This window comes from Podarcis raffonei, chromosome 11 (genome assembly GCF_027172205.1).
Source record: "Podarcis raffonei isolate rPodRaf1 chromosome 11, rPodRaf1.pri, whole genome shotgun sequence".
Lineage (NCBI taxonomy): Eukaryota > Metazoa > Chordata > Lepidosauria > Squamata > Lacertidae > Podarcis > Podarcis raffonei.
In genome coordinates this window covers 8,950,749-8,965,576 of record NC_070612.1, presented here as the reverse complement: position 1 = coordinate 8,965,576, position 14,828 = coordinate 8,950,749, and the positions used below count along the sequence as shown (strand labels likewise).

The window sequence follows — 14,828 nt, the reverse complement described above, 5'->3', positions numbered from 1 at the left end:
ATAGGGACGTCCTACGGAAAAGAGGAGGGACACGGGTGGCGCTGTGGTCTAAACCACAGAGCCTAGGGCTTGCCGATCAGAAGGTTGGCAGTTTGAATCCTGTGACGGGGTGAGCTCCCGTTGCTCGGTCCCTGCTCCTGCCCACCTAGCAGTTCAAAAGCACGTCAAAGTGAAGGTAGATAAATAGGTACTGCTGTGGCGGGGAGGTAAACGGCGTTTCCGTGCGCTGCTCTGGTTCGCCAGAAGCGGCTTAGTCATGCTGGCCACATGACCCGGAAGCTGTATGCTGGCTCCCTCGGCCAATAAAGCGAGATGAGCGCCGCAACCCAGAGTCTGTCACGACTGGACCTAATGGTCAGGGGTCCCTTTACCTTTAAGGAAAAGAGGAGGGACGTGGGTGGCGCTGTGGTCTAAACCACAGAGCCTAGGGCTTGCCGATCAGAAGGTCAGCAGTCCCCATGATGGGGTGAGCTCCCATTGTTCGGTCCCAGCTCCTGCCCACCTAGCAGTTCGAAAGCACGTCAAAGTGCAAGTAGTTAAATAGGTACCGCTCCGGTGGGAAGGTAAACGGCGTTTCCGTGCGCTGTTCTGGTTCGCCAGAAGCGGCTTAGTCATGCTGGCCACATGACCCGGAAGCTGTCTGCGGACAAAAGCCGGCTCCCTCAGCCTATAGAGCGAGATGAGCACCACAGCCCCAGAGTCATCCGCGACTGGACCTAACGGTCAGGGGTGCCTTTACCTTTACCTTTAAGGAAAAGAGGGACATTCTGGGATCACATCAGGAACCTGATATGAATCAAATTTACAGCATGAATTAAATGAGGTTTCTGTAAATCTGGGACCGTCCATGGAAAACAGGGACACTTGGAAGGTCTGGAACTAACTCCAAATGTTAGTACTGGGAAGGAAAGAGAGTAGTATCTGTCTCCACATCAGCATAATTTCATATGGCCTAGAAACTTATGCAAAACCATGTCCTTAGCACTGACTTTTCATCCACTTGATGATGACTCACAAGCTTTTTTTTTTTTGCCAAGGCTTTGCTTTTGGCACCATTAGTCTCTCCTGGTGAAAAGTCTGTGGCTTCCATGTGTGAAAGAAAGAAAGCTGCTTTCTGACTGCCACGGCCACTGAAAACCAGGAGCTAATTAGAATTCCAAGTATGTGGATTAATTAACGGGATCAAAATTAATAGGCAGCGCTCGGCCTTTTACTCACAAAGGCCTTGTACTGCAGTTGAGTGGAGCTGGTTGACTTTGTAAGGGCTTGTTCTACAGGGCAGAGTGATGTTTTAATTGCACGTTATGACTGAAACGATTGCATATTAACACTGGGGCAAATGGAGACACCCCAGGGATGAGCTTCATGGGTTGCATCCAGTACATGTAGCCTGCAAAGAGCCCGGTGGGACCAGGCTTACTTAGCTGCTATTATTAATTCCTTTTAAGGAGGCAAAACTAATTAGGTTTAATAAAAACAATTTCAATGAACATGCAGGGGGATTTTCTTTTATTTTTAAACATTTAGTCATGCTATTACACCAGCCCCCAAACCCCCAAAAATTTTTGCGGCTGTTTCCCATTCCGATCACAGTTTTCATTGCACAAATTGCTTCGGAATACTTGGCTCATTTCTGCTTGCAAAGCGTTTTAGCGAGTCAAATCATACCCAGCGATTAGGGTGTCTGGAACTGCTGGGCTCTGTGGACAGCTGCCTCATGTGGCGAGTCACTGAACTGCAGGTGGAACTTTCTCAGGACCTTCAAGAACTGGATTGACTCCACTCACCTAGGCTGGCCATGGATTGGCTGAGATTTGGGTCCGTTGGCTAAGGAGCCATTGGAACATAGACATTGTGTTCCCATTGTTCCTTTGGGGAGATAAAAAGTTGGGTTAAGCCAGAATTGGTGGCTGAATAGCAGAGACAGAGGAACAGAGGTTTTATGGACAGGAGGGCATTTTCCTTTTGCAGAGAATCCCAGGGGCCAGATTGCGAGAGCTTTAGGCCCCTGGGCCTAAGGTTCCTCACCCCTTTCTAAAAGGATTTCTACTAGGCCATATCCCTCTGAAAACAAGGAAGGCTTCTTGCTCAGAAGTATTGCTTCCTATCTGAATTTAATCAGCTGATATTCACAGACTTGATCAACTAAGATTTATTTAACTAGGCGGCAGCCCTGGTTAAAACAGAACTGGTTGGAGGACTTGCAGGCTTTGTCGTTGGTTTTCTTTATAACATTTGTGTCCTTCCCCTTCAAAAAGCTCTAATTTTATCTACCTGACAGTCCTGAGAGGTAGGTTATGTGGGGGGGGGGGAGCAAACAAGAGAGACTTGCCAAAGGGCACGCAGTGAGCTCTATGAGTGAGTGAGGATTTGAACCCAGAGCTTGCTCCAAGTCCAAAATAAATCCTGCCTTTAACCAGTTTGCCTAGGTGCATAGAAGCAGCATTGTAGAATGTGTCGAATTCAAGCCAGCAGAGCCAGCGAAGCTCTGAGGAATTTGGCCACCCCCCAGGTGCCCGGCTTGAATTCTTGTTGACCTCCCCTGCCAGCGACTCCCGGCAGGATCAAGGGAGGTCTCCCTCGGCGATTCTTCCCAACGTGAAGAAGAACACACCATTCCTCCCCCTCCCATCACCGGGGGGGGGGGGGAAGAGACAGACAGAAATATATTTACATACTTTTATTCCTGTCTTTCCAGCAGTACAGAGAAAACATGTCTGTACTCTCTCATCCCAACTGCAGAGAGAGAATAACTCCACCCATGTACTTCCAGTACAGGGTCATGTGCCACTCTGAGCTAACATCCGGCGCTCAGTACACTGTCCCTTGTTCCCACGGTACATTCCAATAACATCAGTTTCCTGTTTACCATTCCAGCCACCTGGAGCTCGCTTCTGCATTGCTCCTTTTTCGTAACAGAATGAGGGCCTCCCCCCAAAATCATTTGTATATATATATATTCATATCCCATTAATCACATTGCACTTGGTAAACAGCTGACTTGGAATAACTCATATCAGGAATTGTGGTAATATTGTTCCTTGGGGTGTGGAGGAACTTCTTCTGACTTTGCTGGGAAGGCTGGGCCTGTTAAGTGCCCTGAGTGTATTTGCTCTCTCCCATTAGAACTACGATCCTGACAAAAAAAACGCCGGTGACTCATCCCTGAGCCGGGACAACAATGCCAATGTGAAGGATAAGAAAACAGACATTTCGGGTGAATCTCCTCCGGAAGGGCCATGTAAGGCTATGATGCGCTGCAGTGGGAAGAGGGCAGGCAGAAGGTCATTTGGCACTTGAACACGTGACTTTGTAGGGTTGGAGAAGAGATTTCAGTTAGTTCGCTGCAATTCCCCAAGTGCTTTGACCACCAGCCCTTCTTACCAGGGAACTCTGGGAATTGTAGCTCGATGAGAGGAATATGGGTCTCCTAACAACTCCCCCACGACTTCTCCCAAAGAATCCTGGGAGTTGTAGTTCACTAAGGGCACTGAGGGTTGTTAAGTGACCCCCCCTTATCTCTCCACAGTTCCCAGAGTGGTTTAACTGCCCATTCCTCTTCCCAGAGAACTTTGGGAATTGGAGCTCTGTGAGGGGATTAGAGGTTTCCTAACAACCAACCAAAGGGACGCGGGTGGCGCTGTGGGTAAAAGCCTCAGCGCCTAGGGCTTGCCGATTGAAAGGTCGGCGGTTTGAATCCCCGCGGCGGGGTGCGCTCCCGCTGCTCGGTCCCAGCGCCTGCCAACCTAGCAGTTCGAAAGCACCCCCGGGTGCAAGTAGATAAATAGGGACTGCTTACCAGCGGGAAGGTAAATGGAGTTCCGTGTGCTGCGCTGGCTTGCCAGATGCAGCTTGTCACGCTGGCCACGTGACCCGGAAGTGTCTGCGGACAGCGCTGGCCTCCGGCCTCTTGAGTGAGATGGGCGCACAACCCCAGAGTCTGTCAAGACTGGCCCGTACGGGCAGGGGTACCTTTACCTTTTTAACAACCAACCAGCGTGGGTGGCGCTGTGGTCTAATCCACCGAGCCTAGGGCTGGCTGATGAGAAGGTCAGTGGTTTGAATCCCTGCAACGGGGTGAGCTCCCATTGCTCGGTCCCTGCTCCTGCCATCCTAGCAGTTTGAAAGCACGTCAGAGTGCAAGTAGATAAATAGGTACCGCTCTGGCGGGAAGGTAAACGGCGTTTCTGTGCGCTGCTCTGGTTCGCTAGAAGCGGCTTAGTTATGCTGGACACATGACCTGGAAGCTGTCTGCGGACAAACGGTGGCTCCCTCGGCCTATAGAGCGAGATGAGCACCGCAACCCCAGAGTCGGTCGCGACTGGACCTAATGGTCAGGGGTCCCTTTACCTTTACATGCCTATTGGCACCCTTAACAAATGACAACTCTGTTAATTCTTTGGGGAAAGCAATGGGTGTTTAAAGTGGTATGATGGTGCTTTAAATGCATAGTGCAGACTGGGTCTCACTGTCCCTGGCAGTGGCTCCCCAAAGTCTCAGTCAAAGAACTCATGAATAGACCTCATGTCTGAAATCCTTTACCTGCAGATGCCATGGATTAAACATGGAACCTTCCCACACCGTCCATTGCTCACTTGCCTTATTTTTCCTTTGTTTCCAGTAATTCCTTACCACATCATTGTCACCACGGGTGCCGAGCTGGGTTCAGACACCGACAGCCGCGTCTATATCATCATTTCGGGTCCCCGGAAGCTGCAGACGGGCCGGCTGTGGCTTGACCTCCCAGATGGACAGACTGAGTTTGCAGATGCCTCCGTGGAGAAATTCTCTGTCATGGGACTGGATGTTGAAGAAGTCAAAAGTATGGAGGTAACCGTACAAGTGAAGAGTGAGGTCTGGGAGTGCTGGTGTTGTGGGCCTTTGACCCAAACTTCTCCCCAAAGAGGGCAGAGCAATTGGAGTCTGTACTGAAACAAGGCATCCCAAGTACATCTCTTCATAGCTGTCAACCATCCCTTATTTGGCGGGAAAGTCCCTTATCCCAGAGCTGTGTCCCGCTGCTGTCCCTTATTGATGATGTCCCTTAAATTTCCCGGGTTTCAAAGGAAGCAGCTCCTCTCCCTCCCTCCCTGCCGGCCAGGTAGGAGGGAGGCTCCAACTGTGTTGCTTGGCTGCGTTACTCACCCAATAAGGAGTCTAAGAACGACTGGGGGGCGGAGCTTGCATGCCTTGTGCTGATCAAATTGGCCGCATTGCCTGGGGACTCGCCTTTGCTCAGCGCTTCCCAGCGGAGAGGTGACGGTGGTTTTCCTTGCTGCATCCCCTTTGCCGGGTTGCTGCACTGTGGGAACCACCGCTTGAGGCTTCGTTTGGCTGCTGGCTGGGCTTTCTGCCTTTGGCTTGGAGTGGCTCAGAAGTTGAACATACCTGTGCTTGGAAAATCCCTTATTTTGGCTGCTGATCACTTATTTTCAAATCTGTAAGTTGACAGCTATGCGTCCCTTAGAGTTGGGGGACCTTTGGTCCCCAGTTGTCGCTGAACTGCAGCTCCCCTTGGCTCCAGCAAGCATTGCCAATGGCTATGGTTGATGGGAGTTGTAGTTCAGCGTCATCTGGAGGGCCAAAGCTTCCTCCCAGCCTACATATATGAAGCTGCCATAAATTATTTCAGATGATTGGTCCGTCAAGTCCAGTATTGCCTGTTGTAGCTCTCTGCAGTCTCCAGCAGAGATACCAGAGGTTGAACATAGAGCTTTTTCGTGGAGCTGCTGCTCTTCCCATTGGCAGTGTGTGTTTTGTGCTAAAAAGTGCTGCAATGGAGTGTGTGTGCCAGTGCGCCACAAGATGGGGAGATGGTCACTGTCTTAGATGGCTTTCAAAGCAGAGTGAGGTAAACAAATGGAGGGGGAGAAGCCCATTGATGACTACAAGTCATTGTGTCCAATGGGAAACTTCTGACTTCCAGTGAGGCAACATGGTGGGCGCCATGGCAGCGAGCAGCTCCTGAAGCCAGCCAGAACCAACTGCCCTACCAGGCTGGCTCCTGGCTACTGACACTGCCACTGCCGCCGCCACCGCCACTACCAAAAGGGAACCAGGGACGCCTGGTGCATCAACTAGGGAAGCCGCTGAGCCCCCCGACCCAAATTGAGTGGGGTGCAAGATCGCCCAGCCACCAGGCTGACTGTCCAGTGGAGCTCTGGGGCCAGGAAAACCCCAGAGCTAACGCGAAAAGAAAGGGGAGAGGAGAAAGAGGAGAGAGAAAGAATAAATAATAATAATAATTTATTATTTATTATTTATACCCCGCCCATCTGGCTGGGTTTCCCCAGCCACTCTGGGCGGCTTCCAACAAAATATTAAAATACAGTAATGCATCAAACATTAAAAGCTTCCCTAAACAGGGCTGCCTTCAGATGTCTTCTAAAAGTCTGGTAGTTGTTGTTCTCTTTGACATCTGGTGGGAGGGCGTTCCACAGGGCGGGTGCCACTACCGAGAAGGCCCTCTGCCTGGTTCCCTGTAACTTGGCTTCTCTCAATGAGGAAACTGCCAGAAGGCCCTCAGCGCTGGACCTCAGTGTCCAGGCAGAATGATGGGAGTGGTATACTGGACCAGGTATACTGGACCAAGGCCGTTTAGGGCTTTAAAGGTCAACACCAACACTTTGAATTGTGCTCAGAAACGTACTGGGAGCCAATGTAGGTCTTTCAAGACCGGTGTTATGTGGTCTCGGCGGCCGCTCCCAGTCACCAGTCTAGCTGCCGCCTTCTGGATTAATTGTAGTTTCCGGGTCACCTTCAAAGGTAGCCCCACATAGAGTGCATTGCAGTAGTCCAAGTGGGAGATAACCAGAGCATGCACCACTCTGGCGAGACAGTCTGTGGGCAGGTAGGGAGAAAAAAGAAAGGAGTCCCAACATTGCCGCTGCTGAGGAGAGAAGTAGGAGGGCACCGGGAGAGCAAGGACACATGGCCGAGCCCAGGTCCGACCCGAGCCTACGTCCCCAGCAGCTAGCGCTCCATAACTCCCACCCCCCTCTTCAATGGGAAACTTCCATTGTCAGATGCAGGATATCTCCCAGCTCTACTATCTGGCAGGTGAAACTGCTGGGGAAGGGTGCTGTTTCCTTTGGTTGGTATTCAGCTAAGTTGGTATTCAGCAAACCTACGACTAAGCAGAATGTTCTGCTTTGGGTCTTCCCTAAGACAGCTGTTTATTCACTGTGGAAAGCAAGGTGCTTGTTCTATATGGAGCTTGTTCTGAGCTATGAAGACTCTTCTTACTGCATGTGTGAGCGTGTGCCCATGTTTGTGCATAGGACTGGTTGGTGTTGCACAACAAATCTGCTCCTCCAAAAGGCTGAACTGTTTGCAATAAGGAAAGTGATGGGGAAGTGAACTATAAAGCGTGGGATAACACTTCCCTTGACACAAAATCACCTAACCTCCCCACAAACAAATCAAAATGCATGGTCATTAAATTTGTTGTTTAGTCGTTTAGTCGTGTCCGACTCTTCGTGACCCCATGGACCAGAGCACGCCAGGCACTGGTCATTAAATAGCCAACATCATCTAATCTCCCTGCAAACAAATCCAGATGAATGCTAAATAAATAGGTCACCTAGCACGGCCCAAGCAGGTATAGCAACTTTTTTGGGGGGAGGGGGTTGGTATCCAGCGTAATACTCAAAGTAGACCCATTGAAGTTACCTGGGAGTAAGGCTCCCTGAATTCAACAGGATTTACTTATGAGTAGACATGGTTAGGACTGCATTGCAACTTTGGTCCATAATTTCAGTGGGCTTACTCTGAGTAAAACCTAGTTGGCATATCCCCCAAATTTGCATTGATACGTATAAATTTCATTTGCAAATTTCATGCAGCTCTGTATCCAGTTTTGCCTTCCTTTTTGGTGATTCTGTTCCTCTTTTTAGTGACGCGTAAGTAACTCCCTTACCTGCGCAGGTGGGAAGATGTCTTAGTTTGATGGCTTACAAATGGTGCATGCCTAACCAAATCCTATTCCTTTCCCTTCAGCACACATCATCTGAATATGATTCCTGCAAAATATTCCAATGCAAAAATCACTTATATTTGGTGTGCATCTGTTTGGGTGGTGCACGGCTTGGGGCGGTTCTCAGCTATGCAACCCCCAACCACTTACAATCTATAAATGCTGTAAAAAAGAGAGAGAGAGAGAGACAATGATGACTTGACAAAGTGTTGCTCTCTATCAGAGATCGGATTCATAAATGGCCTGCAGCGAAGAGAACTTCTTGTATAATTTCCTAGCTCGACATGGAAATTGTTTTCACAGCTTGCCAGACCTTGGGAGACCTCTCATAGGAGAGCATTAATCATGGCTCATAAGCAATGTGCACCAATCAGAGATCCCAGCGCAGGAACCCTTATGCAACAAAGGGTTTGAGAGGCACAATTTGCATAGACAATCACTCCACTCAGCTTTATCCCCACCCCCCGCAAAATAAACCTTTGCTTTTTCCTGACGGCCATCTGCAGGCAGCCTTCTTGCTCTTGCATGCTATGCCTTCTGCTTCCTGCCCCCCCCAATTAAAATTATTGATTTTTTTTAAAAAAAAGCTAAAAGCAGGTATTTTAAAACATTCCAAATGGTTTAAAGCGACAGTAGCTAAAAAAGGAATAAAACACACAAACCTTCTGCAGATCTAGATAGACTTACCTGAGCAAAAATGTGTTAAGTGTTAAGTTGTGGGTGAACATATCAGACGACACAGCGATTCTTCTTTATTCCGATGCCAGAACAGAACTGAACTGAAGGCCTCAGTCAGGCTGACTATATACAGCTCCAGTACCTTGTTACTGTAACAACTTTCTAAAACTATCCAATCACTGAACGTCACTTTCGATCCTTCATTTGCATAACTATCTATAGTATCCCCCTGCTGGCCCAGGGTGAGAACTTCAGTACATAACATTAAGGACGTGCCAAAAACAGACAGTGAAGGCACTTGTCCAAAGTCAATAGGCAGGGAGTTCCAAAGTTTAGGTGCCGCTGCACAAAAATGCAGAGCAAGTCTTATTGCACCTGTAACAGTGCCAGTTCCACAGATCAAAGCACTCTAGTGGGCATGTATGGGGTAAGGCAATTCAGCAGGCAGTGACATAGCATGGGGGGCACGGGATGGTTGCCCCGGGCACAAAATTGTTAGGGGTGCAATATTTCAACACCCGGTACTGCCACAATACAGCTTTGTGCTTCCATTGTTGGGCTCCGTTAAAAATGGCTTCTCCATGTGAACTAGGAAGTGACCGCTCCAGACTACGGCATGACTCTTCTTTTTGTATCTCTGTGCCTGCGATCCCTGGGTGACACGGACACTGTTAAGCAGTTGAATGTGCATGCATACTCCGTCCGTTTCCCTCCCTTCCCAGTGTGGCCCTGGGCCCTGGCAACCCATGCTACACCACTGCCATCAAGTAACCTCTTCTCACGGTTGCCAACCAGAGAAGCCTGCCAGCAGTGCCTGGGTGTGTAGCTACATTCTCCCCACTTGTGATTCCCAACCTCCGTCAACAGGGGTCTCTAAGACATCTGGAGTGAGCAAAACCTGGGAGACACCAGCGATGCATTCCAATCTGGATGCCATGGTACAGTGTCCAGACTGGACAGCATTCTGCTCACACAGGGTCTGATCCCCTCAGTGGAATCAACAAACATAGGTAACATTAAAATCACAGATGACGCCCCAGTAGAAGTCACCGTTAAAATAGGAGTGGGAACACAAACCACCCCATCATGGTCCATCAGTCCCATCCTAACTACAAACAAACAAATCAGAGAGAGTCTCACAAAAACTCTCCAGAACTACTTCAAGGAAAATGATGTAGACACTATAACAACCCCCCTCTTATGGGACGCAATGAAAGCAGTCACCAGAGGAGCTTGCATAAAAGAGAAAGCATTCCTTTAAAAACAACGCTTCTCAAAAATTAGCCAAATAGAACAAGACATCACTGCCCTCTCATCACGCTACAAACAAACAGGATCCCAAAAACTCCTTCAACTTATAGAACAAAAAAGGAGAGAACTAGACTCCCTAGAAATCAACAAAACAATGATCAGCATTCTATATTCTAAACAACGTTTCTATGAATATGGAGGGAAAAACTCCAGGCTATTAGCAAATAGATGTAGGAAAAAAACACTCAAAACAAGAATACACTGCATCACCAAAAAAGATGGCAACAGAACAGTGCAGGTACAACAGAGGCATTGTGGATAGTAGCCACCGAGTATTGCAACATGACCCACCTGTCTCTTATGCTTGCAAAGATCTGCTTTAAAGTATTGGGGCAATAGCTGCTGAAAAAGCTCGGAAAACAAAGAGTCAGCTGAACAAAGTGGCTTCCATTAGTGGCAAGAGGTTTCTTTATCTTCTACATTAGTTCCTTGCTTGCCCATCAACTAGAATAAATTATACCTTCCCCCAGGACACGGGGGGTCTAAATCACTGAGCCTCTTGGGCTTGCTGATCAGAAGGTCAGCAGTTCAAATATGTATGACAGGGTGAGCTCCCATTGTTCTGTCCCAGCTTCGGCCAACCTAGCAGTTTGAAAGCATGCCAGTGCAAGTGGATAAATGGGTACCACTGTGGCGGGAAGGTAAATGGTGTTTCCATGCACTCTGGTTTCCATCACGATGTTCCGTTGCTCCAGAAGCAGTTTAGTCATGCCGGCTACACGACCTGGAAAGCTGTCTGTGGACAATCGCCGGCTCCCTCGGCCTGAAAGCGAGATGAGCACGACAACCCCATAGTCACCTTTGACTGGACTTAACCGTCCAGGGGTCCACCTTCCCCCAGCTGCAACAAAACATGTCTCTCCCTTATGAGCCTCTACAGCCACAGCAGGCGCTGTGACTCTCCGATGGGTTGACTTCACCCCCAAAGGCACATTCTTCCCTTGTCTCCCAAGACAGACTGATGCCAACACCAAATCGATATTGTGTGCAAATTTGTCTATTTGGATTGTGCCTCATTTGCCACCAAATTCTTTGTAGTGTCTATACCAATAAGGCCTTTATTAGATTATCCTGACTCTTCAGCTTTTCTTGTTCTCCTCCACCTCCACCTCCTTGAGGCTTTGCGTCTTCTCTCATTTTGCTCCATCTGGCCAGAATGGTCTTTTGGCTAATCCAATCCAGCTTCCCCTTTGATAAATCCATCATGTCTCATTATTGCAACCTTGCAGCGTCTCTGCCAGCTGGGATTTGCCAGACCTCCCTGAATGCCCAGGGCAGGGAGCTAGACAGGGTCACTTTCTGCTTGCGAGAGCCTAGAAATGAGCTATGAAAGGTAGGCCAGAGTACAAGAATGAAAAATGGACAGGAACTTCATAAATTTCATTCATAAATTTGAGTAGGAAATGGAAGATTCTACCTGTAAGAGGAGTGGAATGTCCCTACACAGTGAGGGGAAAACTGGGGCCCTCTACTTGTTATAGGACTCTACCTCCTGGAAAAGCAAAAAATTGACCTTTTCCTGTTAGGCAAAGATCATAAGATGACCCGGATGGTCGCCAGATTCTGTGTACAGATCTGTAGGTGCAGACCATCCCCCAAACCAAACTAGTTTGTTAAGAAAATCCCCAAATTCTGTTCCATGGGTGACTGGGTCATCTCTCTGCAGTAGCTTATCTTAAAGTTTTAAGTGTCTATATGCTTATCGCATTTATAAATTTTAAATTTATTGTTGTACATTGTTTTAAATGTTTGTTTTCCTTCTGGGGTTGTATCCCCAAGTGTGTTTTATAAGCTGCTCTCCGACTGTAATAAATTATCTATCTATAGGACTCTAACTCCCATCAGCCCAAGCCAGCATGGTCAATGGACTCAGGGAGAATGGGAGTTGTAGTCCATAGAATCATAGAATTGTAGAGTTGGAAGGGACCCCAGGGTCCCCAGGGTCATCTAGTCCAACCCTCCACAATTCAGGAATCTTAACTAAAGCATCCATGACAGATGGCCATCTAACCTCTGCTTAACAACCTCCAGTGAAGAAGCATCCACAACCTCTCATGGGAGTCCAATTCTACTGTCGAACAGTTCTTACTGCCATAAAGTTCTTCCTGATGTTATGATGGGATCTACTTTCTTGTAACTTGAAGCCATTGGTTCAAGTCCTACCCGCCAGAGCAGGAGAAAACAAGCTCACTCCATCTTCCATGGGACAGCCCTTGAGATATTGAAGATGACTATCATATCTGCTCTTTTTGTTGTTTAGTCGTGTCCGACTCTTCGTGACCCCATGGACCAGAGCACGCCAGGCACTCCTGTCTTCCACTGCCTCCTGCAGTTTGGTCAAACTCATGCTGGTAGCTTCGAGAACACTGTCCAACCATCTCGTCCTCTGTCGTCCCCTTCTCCTTGTCCCCTCCATCTTTCCCAGCATCAGGGTCTTTTCCAGGGAGTCTTCTCTTCTCATGAGGTGGCCAGAGTATTGGAGCCTCAGCTTCAGGATCTGTCCTTCCAGTGAGCACTCAGGGCTGATTTCCTGCAGAATGGATAGGTTTGATCTTCTTGCAGACCATGGGACTCTCAAGAGTCTCCTCCAGCACCATAATTCAAAAGCATCAATTCTTTGGCGATCAGCCTTCTTTATGGTCCAGCTCTCACTTCCACACATCACTACTGGGAAAACCATAGCTTTAACTATGCGGACCTTTGTTGGCAACGTTATGTCTCTGCTCTTAGACTCCTCTTTTCCAGGAGTACATGCTACCCAACTCCCTCAACTGCTCCTCATAATGCTTGGTTTCCAGAGCCTTGATCATATTGGTTACTTTCTGACAGTAAGAGCTGTTCAACAGTGGAATGGTCTCCCTTGGGAGATGGTGGACTCTCCTTCCTTGGAGATTTTAAAGCAGAGGTTGGATGGCCATCTGTCATGGATACTTTAGTTGAGATTCCTGAATTGCAGAGGGTTGTACTAGATGATCTTTGGGGGGTTACCTTCCAACTCTATGATTCTGTGACTTTCAGAGATTGAGCAAAAGCTAGCTGGAGAGGTAGCAATGATGGGTACCAAAGCCATTTTCATTATTCCTGTCCCATGTCAGGAATCTGCTATGGAAGGACAAAATCTGTCAGTTTTGATTTCTCATTTTTCCAACCTTTTCGCATAAGATTGCATTTTTAAGTTCTCATGAGAATCCACCAGCATTTTAGTTTGCCTTTTTCTTAATTTATAGGCAGTATTGCCTAATATAAACTGTTTAACAAACAAGCACCCTTATGGAGCATTTTTGTAGGGGGCTTTTTCCACTAACCCATGTGTTTTATGTACCTCTTCCCCTAATATATGCATTTCTTTTGCACAAATTGTTGGTTTGAGAATTGCACTGCGAAATCTGGAGAAGTCCTTTTGAAGAACAGCCACAGTTTGGGTCCGTGCATGATTTTGGGAGCAGCGAATTAGGTACATGCCTGTTAGGAATGCAAACTGAACTGCATTCCTCCCCCATTGTGAGCACCTGCCAGTCTCCCTGTCAATCGCTCAGTTTCCAAGGCGATTAGATGTAATTTTCTGTAGCTATGCAGCCTTTAGCCTGGTGGTAATGCCCCTAAATGGGAGGGATGGCTGAAACAGTTAGATAAAGTTATCAGTTGTTTCGTGTAAATTTGTGTGTGTAGTGGGAGGAGATATACAAGCGATCGGCCATTTCAGATGGAATGTCTTATCGCATGGAGGGTGGACTGGGAACTAATTTCCCCACTTGAAGCAGAGAAGCCAAAAGGGTTTGGACGCCTCTGCTAATAAGGAACAACTTTTGCTTTGAACATGATGAACTGTCAGGCTTTCCAGTGTTTTCGTGAGCAGATTGTTCATTAGGGCTGATTGACTGGGAGAAGCTCCCTTGAAGTGATTGGGATACATAATTATGCTGATAAGAATGTGCCCGAGATTAATCTCTTAAGTAATTTAGCAGTGACATGCGGCAAGATTCTTGGAGAGAAGTCTAAACTGTTAGCAGTTTGTCAGACAGTTCAGACAGCGCCGGCTGAGAGGATTCGCATCTCTCCGAGCTAAGTAGGGTCGTGCGAGTTCAGGGAATGGTTGTGAAGCGCCACAGAGCTATAGAAAGATGTTCTTCACTCTGTCCCTCGCGGATCAAAGAGCTGGTCGGTAGACCTAAACCAATGCTGCTCGCAGGTTTTCCGCAAACATTTTAAGCTGCCTCCTTTTGCTTCCAGATTCCCTGTTCCACAAACATATTCCCCACCTCCCGCTTTTCGTGCTACTTGTGAACATGACCGTCTTTCCATTTCCATCGCCCTCACTTTCACTTGTAGTGTCCATTTCTTATTGTTCTGTTTTCCCCATTTCCCGTGGATTGTTTTTATAGGCCCTGCTGAGAAATGAAAGTAATTAAGTGGCACATAAATGTATTAAATAAATAGAAGTTTACAAAGCAGCCCAGTGGTTATGTGGCATTGTAGCATATACCGTACTTTACCATGTATAAGACGAGGTTATTTTATTTTTAAAAATTAGTTTAAAAATATGGGGTCGTCTTCTACACAGATAGTGCATAGGAGGGACGTGTGATTGGCTGCTCCCGCGAGCCTGAGATTGTCATCAGCTATTGGGCGTGTTATTGGTGGCTGCGGCAAGGGCTGGTGTTGATTGGCTGTTGGTGCATGAGTTGGGCGGGCGATTGGCGGCATCTGCCAGCAAGGGGACAGACGATAAGTGAATATTGCGAAGTGTGCGAGTGGCAGAGCAGGTTATGCGGGTGAGCGATTTTTGGCAATCCCCCCTAAAAAAAGCTCAACAAGTCTGGGCAATCCTCCCCCAAAAAGCCGAACAACAATTCTGGGCAATCTC

The 14,828-nt window shown here is 47.8% G+C and overlaps 1 protein-coding gene across 1 annotated transcript in view; it reads left to right on the top strand.

Annotated features, from left to right (window-relative positions):
• The window catches only part of LOXHD1 (lipoxygenase homology PLAT domains 1), a 197,999-nt gene that overhangs the window by 148,812 nt on the left and 34,359 nt on the right, over window positions 1–14,828 (top strand). Inside the window, exons 31-32 of the mRNA XM_053407585.1 lie at window positions 3,127–3,241; window positions 4,622–4,830. Coding sequence (XP_053263560.1) covers window positions 3,127–3,241; window positions 4,622–4,830 — 324 coding nt within the window. The remainder of the gene's footprint in view (window positions 1–3,126; window positions 3,242–4,621; window positions 4,831–14,828) is intronic.